This window comes from Callorhinus ursinus, unplaced genomic scaffold, assembly GCF_003265705.2.
Source record: "Callorhinus ursinus isolate GAN/ISIS: 27379988/994484 unplaced genomic scaffold, GSC_fseal_2.0 scaffold63, whole genome shotgun sequence".
NCBI classification, from domain to species: Eukaryota; Metazoa; Chordata; class Mammalia; order Carnivora; family Otariidae; genus Callorhinus; species Callorhinus ursinus.
The window spans coordinates 194,676-209,639 of record NW_027397125.1 but is presented as its reverse complement, the minus strand read 5'-3'; the positions used below and the strand labels follow the sequence as shown (position 1 = coordinate 209,639).

General features: G+C 37.5%; 1 protein-coding gene across 6 annotated transcripts in view; it reads right to left on the bottom strand.

The window, feature by feature from the left end:
- Window positions 1-348: 348 nt before the first annotated feature.
- The window catches only part of LOC112839119 (protein adenylyltransferase SelO-like), a 32,483-nt gene continuing 17,867 nt past the window's right edge, over window positions 349-14,964 (bottom strand). The window contains exons 13-19 of one of the 6 annotated variants that reach the window (XM_025891994.2): window positions 11,457-11,501; window positions 11,277-11,358; window positions 11,081-11,173; window positions 9,951-10,030; window positions 9,137-9,180; window positions 3,765-3,844; window positions 349-640 (exon numbers count right to left, since the gene is read on the bottom strand). In XM_025891994.2, the coding sequence (XP_025747779.1) occupies window positions 518-640; window positions 3,765-3,844; window positions 9,137-9,180; window positions 9,951-10,030; window positions 11,081-11,173; window positions 11,277-11,358; window positions 11,457-11,501 (547 nt within the window). In that variant the 3' untranslated portion in view covers window positions 349-517. Of the gene's footprint in view, window positions 641-3,762; window positions 3,845-3,957; window positions 6,366-9,136; window positions 9,181-9,950; window positions 10,031-11,080; window positions 11,174-11,276; window positions 11,359-11,456; window positions 11,502-14,964 lie in introns of those variants that run through there. The other 5 variants (XM_025891997.2, XM_025891999.2, XM_073885568.1 and 2 more) reach the window with 5 other exon arrangements.

Below are 14,964 nucleotides of genomic sequence, written 5' to 3'. Positions count from 1 at the left end.
TAACTAGAAATGAGGGGAAATGTGTAGGGATGTAGATGAAATAACACTGATCACACATTGATAATTAAGCTGGCTGGTAAATCAGGTTCATTATACTATTCTCTTTACTTTGGTTAATGTCTGAAAACCACTATAAGAGAAAAAAAGCCCTAGGAGTATGGTTAAACTGCATACTTATCTGATGTGCCCCACAGCACTGGGTACATAGCATGTCATAGATGAATACTTACAAGTTCATTAAAAGATTGCCATAAGATTTTTCAGTTATTGAGAATAACTCAAACACCTTACCAAACATATTTTATTATTCCACCGAAGTTATTCATTAGAACAAAAATGATCACAAAGTTGTTCCAAAGAATAGGTCCAGTTTATTTGATTAAAAAATATTTGCAAACATAATCCTTTTTATGAAATGTGGGGTTGTCATCAAAATGTAGTCATTAAGAATTTATCAAATAGATCACTCTATGTCGAATTCAATGACAGAAGTATTCCTTAATTTATTCACCCTAAATTAAGAGGAGCAGCTAACTCTAAGGTCTTTAGCCCAAGAAGGAGTAGGTGAGGAGTAGCCTGCTTTCTCCGCTGCAGAATGCTTCTGGAAAGGATGCTGAAGAACGTGCTGGAGAAGAGAGACCTGCCAAACAATTGAAGCACATAGATACAGATTTCTTTCTCAGGACCCTTATCAATTTTCTAAATTCCCAGAATGACAAGGTTAAATATATATTTCTTTAAAAATATTTAAACATTTTATGTTTTATTAAAATTTCAACTATAGTTGTTACTTAAAATTTCTATCATTCCACAGAAAGTTCCTTTAAGTACTAGTTTTGTGCTAAAACAGGAGAGCAAATACATACCCTGTCACAAAGACTATATATATACGTCCCAATAATTTTAAAGTTCTTTTACAGCATTAAGAGAATTATAATTTTCTAAAATATTTACAAAAATAAAAGAATGTCAGTGGTTTGCCATCTTTCTAAATCAAGGGCATGGAGTCCAACTCATGCTGCTTCCTCATTTGCAATTTGACCCTTGGTAACAGACTGAGGCATCAAAGAACACACCTCTTTCAAAAGTAATTCTAGGATCAAAATGTATATTTCCAGCCAGTTATAAAATAAGTCCTGGGAATGTAATGTCCAGCATGGTGACTATAGTTAATAATACTGTATAGCGTATTTGAAAGTTGCTAAGAAAACAGATCCTAAAAGAAGTCATCACAAGAAAAAAATTTTTGTAACCATCTATGGTGATGGGTGTTAACTAGACTAACTGTGGTCATAGTTTCACAATATATACAAATATTGACTCATCATGACATTAAAGTAATATGTTATATGTCAACTATACCTCAATTAAAATATACTTTTTGGTGGTTTTGTCATTTCTTGGGTGTAAATAAAGGAATACTTGCTTCTGACAGAAAAAGCTGCATGATTATCTATACTAAGAAAGTACCAAGAGATCAGAGATCAAATTACTGTATTACTAATATTTAAAATAGGAAGACTCATCATAATCAATATGGTGCTCTTAGAACCTCTCTTAACTTCCCCCAGGTGCTTTATACATATCCTTTTGTTGAAGTTAGTTTTATACCTATCTAATCTCACTCGTTGGCTAAAAATCTCCCTAAATACATTTTTACATACTTCTTCATAGCACCTCACATACAGTCTCAAGAAATGTTTGATGCAGGCAGGTAAACATAAGTTGTATGTGTAAAAGTTTACCTTACAGAGGTTTAACAAAAATCTTTTTCCTTCCCTGCATGAGACTTGAACCCTTAATTAACTTCCTAGGTCTGTTCCCCTAGTCACTTGATAAGGTCTTATATGTATATATTTATATTTATACTTATATTTATATATATAGATAAAACCATATAACATTGCTTATGACTGACAAATAGCATCTGGATGGGAGAACTGTAAACACCTGACAAAATGCTTTAGGCTTTCTTTAGTGTGGTGACTCGGTACAAGGCAGGTCTCTTGTGGGGACACTGGAAACTCCGCCTATGGGGTTGTGACAAGAGGTACTGGTTTCTATGGAACATGAAGCTTTTAAGCCAGGGCTGCCCTGCATCTTCCCAGTGTGGGCCCTGTCCCCGCACACCCAAGCTTCGCTGCTGTGCCGGGTGCTAGCATGGACTACAAGAACTCCTGCAGATGGGGAGCCTGATGTTGCCCTGCTGGTAAGCCAGTCTGTCCTCTGTCTGAGCCAAGTGGGGCCAAGAGCAGCCTGAACCTGAATGTGCACCTGAACCTAGGAAGACGCCTCTCCACCCACGGTAGGTGCTGCACCCTTACTCAAAGATAATTTGGGGGAAGGGAAGAAAACAAGGAACAAGAGATAGGGAAGGAAAGAGAAACAAGCCAACAAAACAACTGATGAAACAGTGCTTCGTTTCCCCAGCTTTGGCTGATTTAAAGACAAATACTGAGCTCTCTCCCTTCTCTTTGTCTTTCTTTCATACCATAAAAGATTACATTTTAAAATGTTTTATTTTCTAAAGTGAAAACCTAGATTTGTCAGGCTAATGAAACTACTGAAATAAAAAGTTAATGCAAGTCCCAAATTAGAAATAGCAAAAATAGGGGGCGCCTAGGTGGCTCGGTCAGTTAAGTGTCCGACTCTTGATTTTGGCTCAGGTCATGAAAGGGTCATGAGATCGAGCCCCACACTGGGCTCCACATTCAGTGGGGAGTCTGCTTGAGATTCTCTCTCTCCCTCTCCCTCTGCCCCTCCCCCCACTCACACATGCTCTCTTGTGCTCTCTCTAAAATAAATAAATCTTTAAAAGAAAAAAGAAATAGCAAAAATAGTTTCTCTCTCGTGCCAATTCTAATCACTTGGTAGTGACCACATACGTGCTGTGGTGAGAATGATTCTGAGGTGGGACCAGTTAAGAGAGAAAGAGAGCCCAGCATCGATAACATCCACTCCAGGGCAGGACAGTGACAACAGGAGTGCCAAGGCCAGTCCTCTTCTAAAAAATATACTATGTGCATTGCATTTTAAATAATTGATTATGAAGTATTTGAAGCATACAAGAAGGTATGCAGAACAATACAATGAACACCCGTGTATCCTCCACTCAGCTTCAGAAATCAGATACTTCCAATCTGATTAGAGCCCAGTATGAATCTCCTTCCCTAACTCAAATTTCTTCCTTACCTCAAAGTAACCACTGTCCGAAGATGATGTTTCTCATCTTTATTCCTTTTGTTACTTTCATTATATATGCATGCATCCCTATGTGGCATATAATATTGAACGTGTTACACCGTGTTTAAGTGGTACTTATATGCCTTTGCCACTTGCTTGTTTTGCCTAACATTATATGTGGGATTCATCCAGGCAGATGCATGGAGACTTAGTTCACCCCATCTTCACTGCTGTCAGGGTTAATTTAAGTGGACCCACGTGGCTAGTGCCATGGACACCTGCTAGAAGCAAAAAGCTAATTCCCTCTGCAGAGAAGCACCCTTAAATCAGGCTTCACTGGATCTCAGAGATTGAAATCCAGAAGTCCAAAACATAAGCAATAAACAGTAGAATCAGACCCTCAGAAATCTGAATAATATAGATATGGGATATAAATGAATCTTTAAAATTTTAAATCCATTAAAGAATAAATTAGAAACTATGAAAAAAAATGATTCACTGAAAAACAAAAAAAAGGGAGACTAGGCAGCAAGAATTCTTAAAGTTAATAAAAATAAAGCCAGAAGCCTCAAACACCTTACCTCTGAAAAATCATTCCTTTCTGCTTTTCGCACTGCAGATTCTGCCATCCAGTTCTTCAGTACATACCTAGGATTAACAGCTTAAGGGGGAAAAGCATGTTTTGGAACAATAAATTACTAAGTCCATACAGGCCATATGAAATTATCCCCCAAATTGGATAAGCTTTAAGAACTGTGCTGGAATGTATGGTGATTAACATAACATAATAAAATTAAATTAAAAAAAAAAACTGTGCTGGAAGGTGCAAATGAGAAGAAACGATCAGCATCAGTCCATTTTTGTTGTTTATAAACAATGTGCACTATTATGGTACAGAAAACACTTTTTTGAGCGTTATGAGCAATACTGTATTTGGTTTTTCTCTTCAGTGTTTCATCACTACTTTGGTTTTTTCACCATGTTCAGTTCACTAAGCACTTTCTAAAGCATGGAGAAAGTAGTGAATGCATCTGAATTAGGCCCTTTAGCCTAAGTGGAGGTAGTGGGGGAGAGAAGTTGCTGCTTTTAACATCTTTAAGCTCAGAATCCAGGTCTGACTTAGTAGGACTGCTCAAAGTTAATGCCGCCAAGAGCAAACATGAAAGGTTACATGCAGGCAAAACTCTTTATAAATTTATATTTTTTATAGTAACCATGCATTTTGTCATTTTAAAGGTATTATAATAATGGCACATTTAGAAAAATTCCAGAAACTACGTCTTTAGTTGAGATGAGCCTTTTCCAAAATAATTTATCAACTGAATGGAAAGGAGGGATGCTTCTCCCCACTAGCACAACAGAAATTCCAGGAATCATCATTTTGTGATTCTCAACAGTTTGCTGAGCTACTTGAATGGAGGAAACATACAAATTCCCTTTCAACTTGGTTTTAACAATCTACCAAGTTACGACATATAATCTAGTTATAAGAAGTGCCCTGTGACCCAGTAATTCTGTAGGAACATAGTCTATGAGAACAAATTTAAACATAAAAAAAGTATTATTTATATTAAGGAAAACTAGAAACAATTTAAATACTTAGTAGGGGAATAATTAAGTAAAACACTGCATACCCTTTCAAAGAAATATTATGCAGCTGTTAAAAGTGTTACATTATAAAGAATGAAGCAGCAAGGGAAAATGCCTTATTTACTTTTAGCAGAAAAAAAAAAGAAAGACCTAAATTATACCATTGTATGATTACTACTACATTTTTCTCCTAATCAATACACACAGAGAAAGAGAGACTAGAAGTAAATGCAAAAAGTAAATAATAACTGTATTTGGGAAAACAGGATTTTTTTTTTTAGTCTTTCTATAAGTTTGCATTTTTCAAATTTTAAAGAATTCATACAGTACTTGTTTAAAACAAGACACATATACACAGAAAATACAATCTTTAAACAAAAAGGAAACTAACATGCAAGGGGAATTGTGGAAATGCTCAGCATAGGCAGAGGGAGAGCAGAGTCTTCCAATGAAATGTTTGACAAATTTGACAAACATTGCCTAGAAACCTGGCAATGAAATACTGTTAAAACGTACTAGAAATTTCAGCTACAAGCAGAAGTGCTTTGGACCAAGTTATAAATATACAAACTACTTGAAAATCAGAAAATTATAGATCTGTTTATAAGATTGTTTGAGGAGTTATTGGATTCTGTACATTTTTATCTAGTTGGGAATTTTCTGTTGATGGGTTATTTCTTTTGGCAATAAAATTTTAAGCAGTCGGTTAGTGAGGATTCTGTCCACACACAAACCCTGCCAGAGTTCCATGTAATGTGGTAATCCCTGATCCACTAGAGTGTTGACTACTTACGGACAGGGCTCAAATTCATCTTTGTAGTTTCACCTTTCAACAGAGTGACTGTACAAAAAGGGGCATGTAATAGGGGCTAAGTATATGTTTCTGAATAAGCAAATTTAGTGCTGAAAGAGATTTAAGACTATGTTTTACTGACCACATCATAATATAAATAAAGCACGTCACTGCTACCATACAAATGGAAAAAATTAACGTTATCAGAAAGTCAGCAGATTCGATGGCCATAAAACACTGAACTCTTCAAATTATTAAACGGAATTAATCTCTCATAGGCTGGCAATGAAACTGGAAAATGGTAGTTCTATTTATCATTTATCTAACTCAATAAAAATAAATCTTACTCTCATTGTTAGTTATTAAAATACTTTGAGAAAAATGATTACAAATGTAGCATCTTCCATTGTTCCTTCTCTCTGTCTATTTTAATGTCCAGGAGGAAGAATGAAGAAGGAAATTTTTCTTTTATTCTATTATCTACAAAAGGTCAGGTCTGAAATACCTATTTGAGGTCAGAATTTATACTATCAGCTTAACTGAGAGCACTTTCACCTTGCTTCCCAAATGATCTTGCTTAATTTCTACTGAGAGTCCTCAGCACACAAAGGAAATGTCTCTGACTTGCAATGTCTCATACTAGCATTCTCTTTGTTTCTTTTCCAAAAGAGAGAAGATTGGGCTAAGCCAATCCCAGTCGGGGCCAATTCATTCTCCATGATCATTGGGCATATGGCTGTGTCTTCCAATGAAGCTCAAACCCAGGATTTCAACATAGTTGGCCTTGAGCTCTAATAACCTGTGTTCGGAGAACAAGTAAAGATTCTTTGGAGCATGTGCCACAAATTCACTACTAGGCACAAAGAAAGCAGAATTACACTGACGCATTTTCAGAATCACAACCAAGTTAGTTTTATTGCAGATGTAGCTGTTTTAGAGCTTTTTAAGATCTCCCCCCAGCAATATAAACCCAATCGCATCATGCTGGAGATACAATGGCCACTGTCAGGGCACAGTACCGACAGTAATCAAAAGCATTTCTCAAACAAGATTTTACTATGATCTTGGGCTGGGTGGGCACAATGTGACACAGAAGAGAAGTGATCAATGCCTTCTGGTGGCTTATGATCATAGAGTTATTCGGAGGCTTAAAAATTATAAATTTTATAGAGTTTTTTTTTTAATTCTAAGACCTTTAAAACACTCATCTTTGATGTTCCCATTGCTTGCAACTTGGAGCATTAACAAAAAAATTTTAAAGCAAATCTTCCCCTGGAATCCCTGGCTGGCTCAGTTGGTAGAGCATGCAACTCTGGATCGTAGCTCATGAGTTCAAGGCTCCACACTGGGCGTGGAGCCTACTAAAAAAAAAAAAAGTCTTCCCCTAATCTACTATTGATTTTTTTTTAATGTTTTGAAACAATATACAACAGCAATATATTATTAGCCTTTTGGTTTCTAAAAAACATAGTCATCATAGTCATCCCAGCCTTCCCAACAAAGATATTTAGTGTACTCTATACTAACTTAATAGCTGATACTTATTGAGTACTTATTATGTGCCAACTACCATCTCCTGATTTTGTGCAACAATCCATGATGTAAATGCATTTTATAGATGAGGAAACAAAAGCGAAGTCAAATGGATAGAATTGTTTTAAAACTGGACTGTCATGATTGCACAGTTCTTTAAATTTAGTTTATAAAAAATCACTGTACACTTAAAATGAATGAACTTTGTGATGTAAATTATACCTCAATAAAGCCACTAAAAAAGTATATATACACACCAGAAAGAGAAAAAGAGGGATGAAGGAATCGAGTGACCTGCTTAATAACATCTAGGAAATAAATGGCCGAACCAGAGCTCAGGTACAGCTGGTCCAACTCTGGGGGCCAGACCATACTGACCCTCTAAGGAAAAGAAACTCAGGTCAAGAGCTGAGAAATGAAGACCCTAGAAGGGAAATGAAGATTCAGACTTCACTACACTGGACACTCTTCTTAGATATTTTATTTCTTCATGCCTGTTCAGTTCTTCAATTCCACACCCCTGGTACACACTGTTACATGAATTTGTGCAATTTCTTACATATTTGCATTTTCCTATCAATTAAATATATAGTAATAACGTATGGAAGTGTACCTTTAAAAAAATAACTGCGCTATCATTATCAACTTTTATCAGACCGCTGCTCTTTGTAGAAATTTATCTTTTTCCCTTCCTTGAGAGCACATTGTTCAGCACTAGCTTCTCTAAAATAACTGAAAGCTGCAGCCTTGAGTTCATTAAATTTCTTTCATTTACCACCTCATCCATCCTGTCATAACCAAACAAATCCAAAAACTAAAAACTGTCACCACATGTTAGTCTTCCGATTTCTTCTTTCTCTTAACTGCTGAGTGTCCACATTCTGAGTTGGCTTATAAATTCTGTATGACTGCACCAGTGGACAGAAGTGGCTGGCAACGACTCCATGCTGAGCCCCGAAGAGATCACTCACTTCCCTGTAAAAGCTAAACTTGTTTGTTTGTTTTTTTAAAGATTCTATTTATTTATTGGACAGACAGGGAGCAAAAGAGCACAGGCAGGGGGAACCGCAGAGAGGGAGAAGCAGGCTCCCGGCTGAGCCGGGAGTCCAAAGCGGGGCTCCTGGGATCGTGACCAGGAGGATCGTGACCTAAGCCGAAGGCAGCCCCTTCACAGACTGAGCCACCCAGGTGCCCCTAAACTTAGTTTTATTTCTCTAATAATGTCCTGAGTTCAAGAAGCAATCTCACTCCCTAATCTAACATGGAATGTTAGCATCAGCCTTATTTCACTCACACAAATCGGCCACCCTGATGACACACACTAGCTCTCTATACAAGTCCTAAGTAAGACAACAGGAATCAAGGACTTTGAACCTACTCTCTGAACGTCTTTGATCTTGTTAGAATCCACACGTAGAAAGAACTAATTTCCATTTTTTTATGTTCCAAACCAAGTGTGAAGTCACATGGTAAACTAAAATTGATATACAGAGATGATTTCTTTTTAGAGCTATCACTTACCGGATGTGTATTATGGCCCATGCACTGTAACAGGATACTTTACATATATTATTGCTCATCATTACAACATCGCTGCAAAATATCCCCATTTTACAATAGCTAAGGGCCTTGAAACTCAGAATTAAGTATCTTGCAGATCATGCAGCTAAAAGGTAGCAAGATGAGATTCATCTGCCAGATCCCCAAACTCACATTCTTGCCACCATAACCCAAACTACCTTGTCTCTCTACCATCTTTTAGGACAATATTAACATCAGTATGCAAACTGTTATACTGTTAAAGGTCATTTAGAAAGGCTCATAGATGACACTTCCACTAAAATATACTTAACTAGAATTATTCTAGTTAAAAACAAGCCAAAAAAAAAAAAAACCCAAAAAACAAAAAACAACCCTTGGTTGTTACTCAAGTAATTACTTCAAGTAATTACCTCAAGTAATTACTTCCGGCTTTCAAAAAAATGTTGCTTTTATGTGATAATCCTTAAAGTTGAAAAAATCAAAAGGTTTACTCACTTGTCATTCTTTTTCTTCTTTCAGAATCTGAATCATTCATGTTACTAACAAAGAATAAAACAAAGGACAAAATTAACCATTGTCTCCTCATATCTTTTTTTCAAAAGGGTGGGAATTATTTCACAAGACAAATATTGGGGAAAAAAACATTTAAAAATCACATTGAATCAGTGGTCTGAAAGGAAGATAGAAAATACTGAGTTTGATTACATAACATATAAAATACTACCTTGTTTAGTTATTTTAGCTAATCCCAAACCTTTTATTTTTACAAATTAAAAAAGTTTTGTCTAAAAAAAACTAACTTGTCTGATACCTTTCTTTATCTTAAACAGTTTTCTGAAAATAATTCCATTTTTTCTTTTCTTGATTAATCATGGTCATGTTTATAAACAGCCCTCAGGGGCAATTAAACTGGGAAGGACTATTTCTCCCTGTCTCTCCCTTCAGAGGCCACTACCCACAATGTCTTTACTCCCAAGTTTGTTGCTTCTACTTCACTGTAATTTATGAAGCAAAGTAAGTCTTACAAATGTATATGATGTGACAACTAATAGTCTAGAAGCCTGAGGAGCTCTCCTCCAGAGCTTCACGGCATGGGCTTTCCGGGGTACCTGGGGAAGCAGCATTATCAGAGTTGAGGTGAACAGACCTGGGCTGTCTCCATGGGTGAGGTATTGCCATGGACGCCTCAGCGGGTGCAAAGTACCCAGGATTAAAAAGGAAATGATGAAAAGTTGAAGGAAGACTCGAAGGGTACCTCTGCTAAAGTAATACATCACATGCTTTTTCAGAAGTGGTTAGATTACCTTACCTCTTCAGTCTCAAAAGGTACTGGGACACCCAGGCAGGAAAAAGCTTGTGCTCTGAAATCATCTTCAGTGCCCAGAATTGCTAAGTGAAAATACGGTAATAGGCTGCTTATTATATTAATATTCGTTCTGTTTATTTTAACTTCATGTTACTTTAAATTATGTTCTTTAATAACTTGTAATTTCCAGATTTTTTTAAGACATGCTATTTCAAGTAGAAGTAATACTAAAAAAGAATAATATTTTCCTTTTCTTTATATGACATTCAAGTCTAAAATTCTAATTCATGGAAATTCATGTAATGGCATGATTTAAGATAAACCAAGTCCTTATAGAGATTACATGTGAATACTTATGTTATCCAAAAGCCTTCCTTTATTTATTTTCAAAAGCCTTCCTTTAAATAATGTATAATTTACTTTTAAAAAACTTCATTTGCAACTGCATTTTATTTAGTCATCTATTCATTCATTCAACAAATATTTATGGAATGTCAATGCTGCTCTGGGAACTGTTAGGTGGGAAGGATTTAAAAATTAATAAGACATGATTCCACTCCTAGTATCTGTCCAAGAGAAATGAAAACATATGTTCACACAAAAACTTGTACATGAGTGTTTGGAGCAGTATTTATTCACAATAACCAAGAAGGGGCAATGACCCAAATGTCTATCAACTGGTAAATGGATCAGCAAAAGATGGTATATCCATACAGTGGAGTACCACTCAGCGACAAAAAGGAAAGAACTGCTGATACAGGTAACAATATGGATGAACCTCAAAACTCAGCTAATGAAGGAGCCAAGTGCAAAAGACCACATTTTGTATGATTCCATTTGTAGGAAATGTCTAGAAAGTGAAAACCTTGAGACACAAGGTAAATTAGTAGCTGCTTGGGGCTAGGAGTGGAAACAGGGATTAACTGCAAATGGGCACAAAGGATCTTTATTTTAGGGTGATGGAACTGTTCTAGAATCAAATTGTGGTGATAAATGCATAAATCTGTAAATTATAAAAAATCATTGAATTATATACATAAGGTCAGTGGAATTTTATGGCATGTAAATAATACCTCAATACATCTGTTAAAGAAAACTTAATTAAGAGAAAACCAAATGTCACAAATGACTACCTGGGGAATGTTGAGCTCCTCTAACTGGCTTTGGGTAATCTCGCTGAGCTGCCGAAATGTCATTGTAAAATCAGCTTCTGTCTTTTCCATGAGCTAATGAGAATAATTATGTTTATCAATCTCAAGTCTTCAAGGATATGCTGATTAGTAATTCAAAAGTTAGTCAGAAAAAAAAAAGAGAAAATGACAAACTCACATGTAAGAGAAATGCAATTAAATCATCATCACCCTTCCTCTCTCCAAGTAACCCCAGTTTGGCTTTGAACAAGTCTCTAAATCTGAAATAGAAATGTCAATTCAGTTCAACTCTCACTATTTTAAGAATTGTCCTCAAATCAACCAGGATGCTTTAATATCCCTATTCAAAAGGACAAACCTTGTATAATAAAGAACTGGATACCCCTCAAGAATCTGAGCAGCTCTACAGGGACAAAAAAGGAAAGACAATTAGACTTGATTTAAAATTAACATTCTTGAATCACATTTTACAAGAACAAAGTGAGCCTTTTCACATGTGAAATACAAATATGGTAATTATATTTATCAATCTCAATTCATATGTTTCATAAAAATATAAAGATTAAAGCATTCTTAACCTTAAACTCATCTTGAAACAAATTAAGTTTCTATTTCTTAATATTCTTAAATGTATTTTAAATCATATAAAAGCTCAACTCATTCTGAAGCCCCACTGCCTTTACCTCACTGAGTTCATCCCATGTAAGTTTTCCCCTTGCTCATTCTGAGGCAGCCACAGGAGCCTCCCTGCTGTTCCTTAAACACCCCCCACACACCTGCTCGGGACCTTTGCACAGGCTGGTCCCTCACCCGGAGTACTCTTCCCCCAGGCATCCGTGTGGCTTGCTCCTGTGACTTCTTCAAGCCTTTGCTTGAATGACATACTGACCATCCTTTTAAAACTGCAAACCTTCCCTCCCTTTATTCCCTATCCCCTGCTTTATTTTTCTTCATTGTATTTATCTCCTTCTAATAAGCTACATAACTTATTTATTCTGCTTGACTGCCTCTCCCACCAGAAGTAAGTAACACAAGGGCCCAATTAACATGCTGTTTGATTCACTGCTGTCCCCTTAGTACTTAGAACAGTGTCTGGCACATACTGAGCACCTCAATAAATATTTGTTGAACAAATAAATGAACTCTGCAAGGCAAAAGGGATATAAAATTCATGGAGACAAGAGTGACTGCTTAATGAAAATTGTTTTATATTGCTTTGATTTTGAACTATGATATATTACCAATATATTTCTGAATTATATTAAGGAAACCATAGATCACATATAAAACTCATCTTTATTGTAGTAATCCTTTTTGCTACCTAGGGTTAATGAAATTACTATATGCTTTGCCTTCCACTTGGGATGTTGTACTGGAAATGGCCAATTTTAGATTTGGGGGAGGGGTGGGGAAGAGAGTCAAGTTAAATATGCTATCTTCAAAAAAAAATATGCTTTATCTTCTAGCAAATAGCTTAGAGACACAGAAATGATTAAAATGTGATCCTGCCCTCAAGGAGTTCAATGTCCAGTGGTTATGTCAAGAAATATCTTAACATTCTATGTAATTATTAATGTACTTAGATTATTATTCATGCTTATTCGTATACATATGCAAGATATTTCGAGTAACTAATTATAAACATTACAATGATGCCTATTTATTATTTATTCTGTTGTTTAAAAAGGCAACCATGTACACTTGTTTCTTCAGCCTGAATTCAGAATGAGAGGTCACACAATAGTCAGACTGAGATTAAAAATTCAGCTTTAGGGGCTCCTGGGTGGCTCAGTCATTAAGCGTCTGCCTTCAGCTCAGGTTATGATCCCGGGGTCCTGGGATCAAGCCCCACGTCTGGCTCCTGGCTCAGCTGGGAGCCTGCTTCTCCCTCCCTCTCTGCCTCTCCCCCTGCTCATGCTCTCTCTCTCTCTGTATCTCTGTGTCTCAAATGAATAAATAAAATCTTAAAAAAAAAAAGTTCAGCTTTATTATTGATAAAAGCTAGTCTCGAAAATATAGGCTTAAGTCTATGGATAATCGGCATGTTAATATATTGTGCCTAAATTAGAAAGATTTGTTCACTCAGTTACTAGGGTAACAGTTACAACTATGGACCTCCCCAATTTGGGCACACCCCTGCAAACTCTTCATATAAAAAAGCAGAAAATGTAGGCTTTCTCTGGTCAGGCAGATCTCCAAAAAGAGAGGTATTACTAGGATGAGTCACACATGTTTAGTTTCTTCTCCCAAATTCATCAAACGGATCATTAACCCTTTGTCCCCCAGAGAGGAGTAAGTGGAGCCAGAGAAGGACTGTGTACTCTAAGGAAGTCCCCCCACCCCGCCCCAACCACAAGGAACCACCAGAAAGGGAATAAGTGATTTCCTTTAAAAGTCTTCAAGGCCAAACACTAAACCAGAGATGTCAAAGGAAGATGGCGGTTCAAATGAATTTTTGGTGCCTGCCCTTCCCTGCTCTAATTCAGCCCCTGTGCTGGGCCTCAGAGCTGCGAGGGCCTGGAGCAGGCAGGCAGGCCCTGGAGGGTCTGAGCATGGCTGCAGGCCCTCACTGTTGAGGTACAGCATAGCCGAGCAGAGCAAAGATGTTAAGGGCCCTACCTATATAAATGTTAACTGCAAAAAATCAGTGGGTTCCCTGGCTTCCAAGCAGCTACAGGAGAGCTGCTAAAACCTCTCTACCTCCGAAGGTGGGAGAATGTTAGCCTTGACTACTTGGGAGACCTGGGAGCAGAGAGGCAGCCTACGAGAGGCCCAGTGGAGAGCTAAAAACTTGCCTGCAGGTACTCTGCCAGCCCAAGAAAGGGGTACGACCGCTTAACTGGAGCAGAGCCCCAACAGAGAGGCAAAGGAAAATAACGCAGCGCCTAAGTGTTTTCCTCTCATACCCAGAGAGAGGAAAAACAAAAGAAGGCCAGAACAGTTGGCTCCTAATACAATGGAACAGCTAGTGGAGACAGATAACAATATGAAAAAAATAATAAGACACTTCAGAAGAATAAACTATGCCTCAGGAGACCTTCTGGAACTACAAGCTAGTATTTCAGACTAAAAATTCAGTGGATGAATTGAGGGGGATAATGGTTACTCTTGAGACTCAAATTTGGTAGCCTAGGAAATCGGGGAGAAGAAATACTACAAAACACTATTCAATGGGCACCTGGGTGGCTCAGTCAGTTAAGCATCTGCCAGGGTCCTGGGATCAAACCCCACACTGGCCTCCCTGCTCAGCAGGGAAGACTCCTTCTCCCTTCCCTCTGCCTGCTCCCCCTGCCTGTGCTCTCTCTTTCTCTGTCAAATAAATAAATAAATATTTTTTTTAAAAGTGTATAAAAAACACTATGCAAAAATACAAAGAAATGGAAAGCATAAGGAAAAAAGTAAGAGACTTGGGGACATATGGAGGGTTCATACAAAGAATGGAGTGCCAGAAGCACAGAAAGAAATGAATGGAGGGAAGTCAACAGTTAAGCAATAGCAGAGATTTCTCTTGCTGGGGATGTGGTTACAGTCAGAGAAGCAGAACCACTATTGGTGCTAGAGGACAAGGGGTATATCTTAGGGATTTGACCTTCCGTGATTGTGGGAGCCAGTGAAGAATGACATATCATACTGTTGCTTCTGTGTCTGGTTTTGGGGCTCAATGTCAGCAGCAAGGAGAGGACAGAAAATTGGATGTGAAACTGGAGACAGTGAAGACAAACTGGAATGTACACAAACTGAAACCCATGTCTAAACCCCAAGTGTCTAAGCTCAGTGGAGCAGGTCAGCTGCAGGATGAGCCAGGGCCCCTCACCACGGAGCAGTACACACCCTGGCCCAGGACTCCACTTGGCTCTCTCCCCACA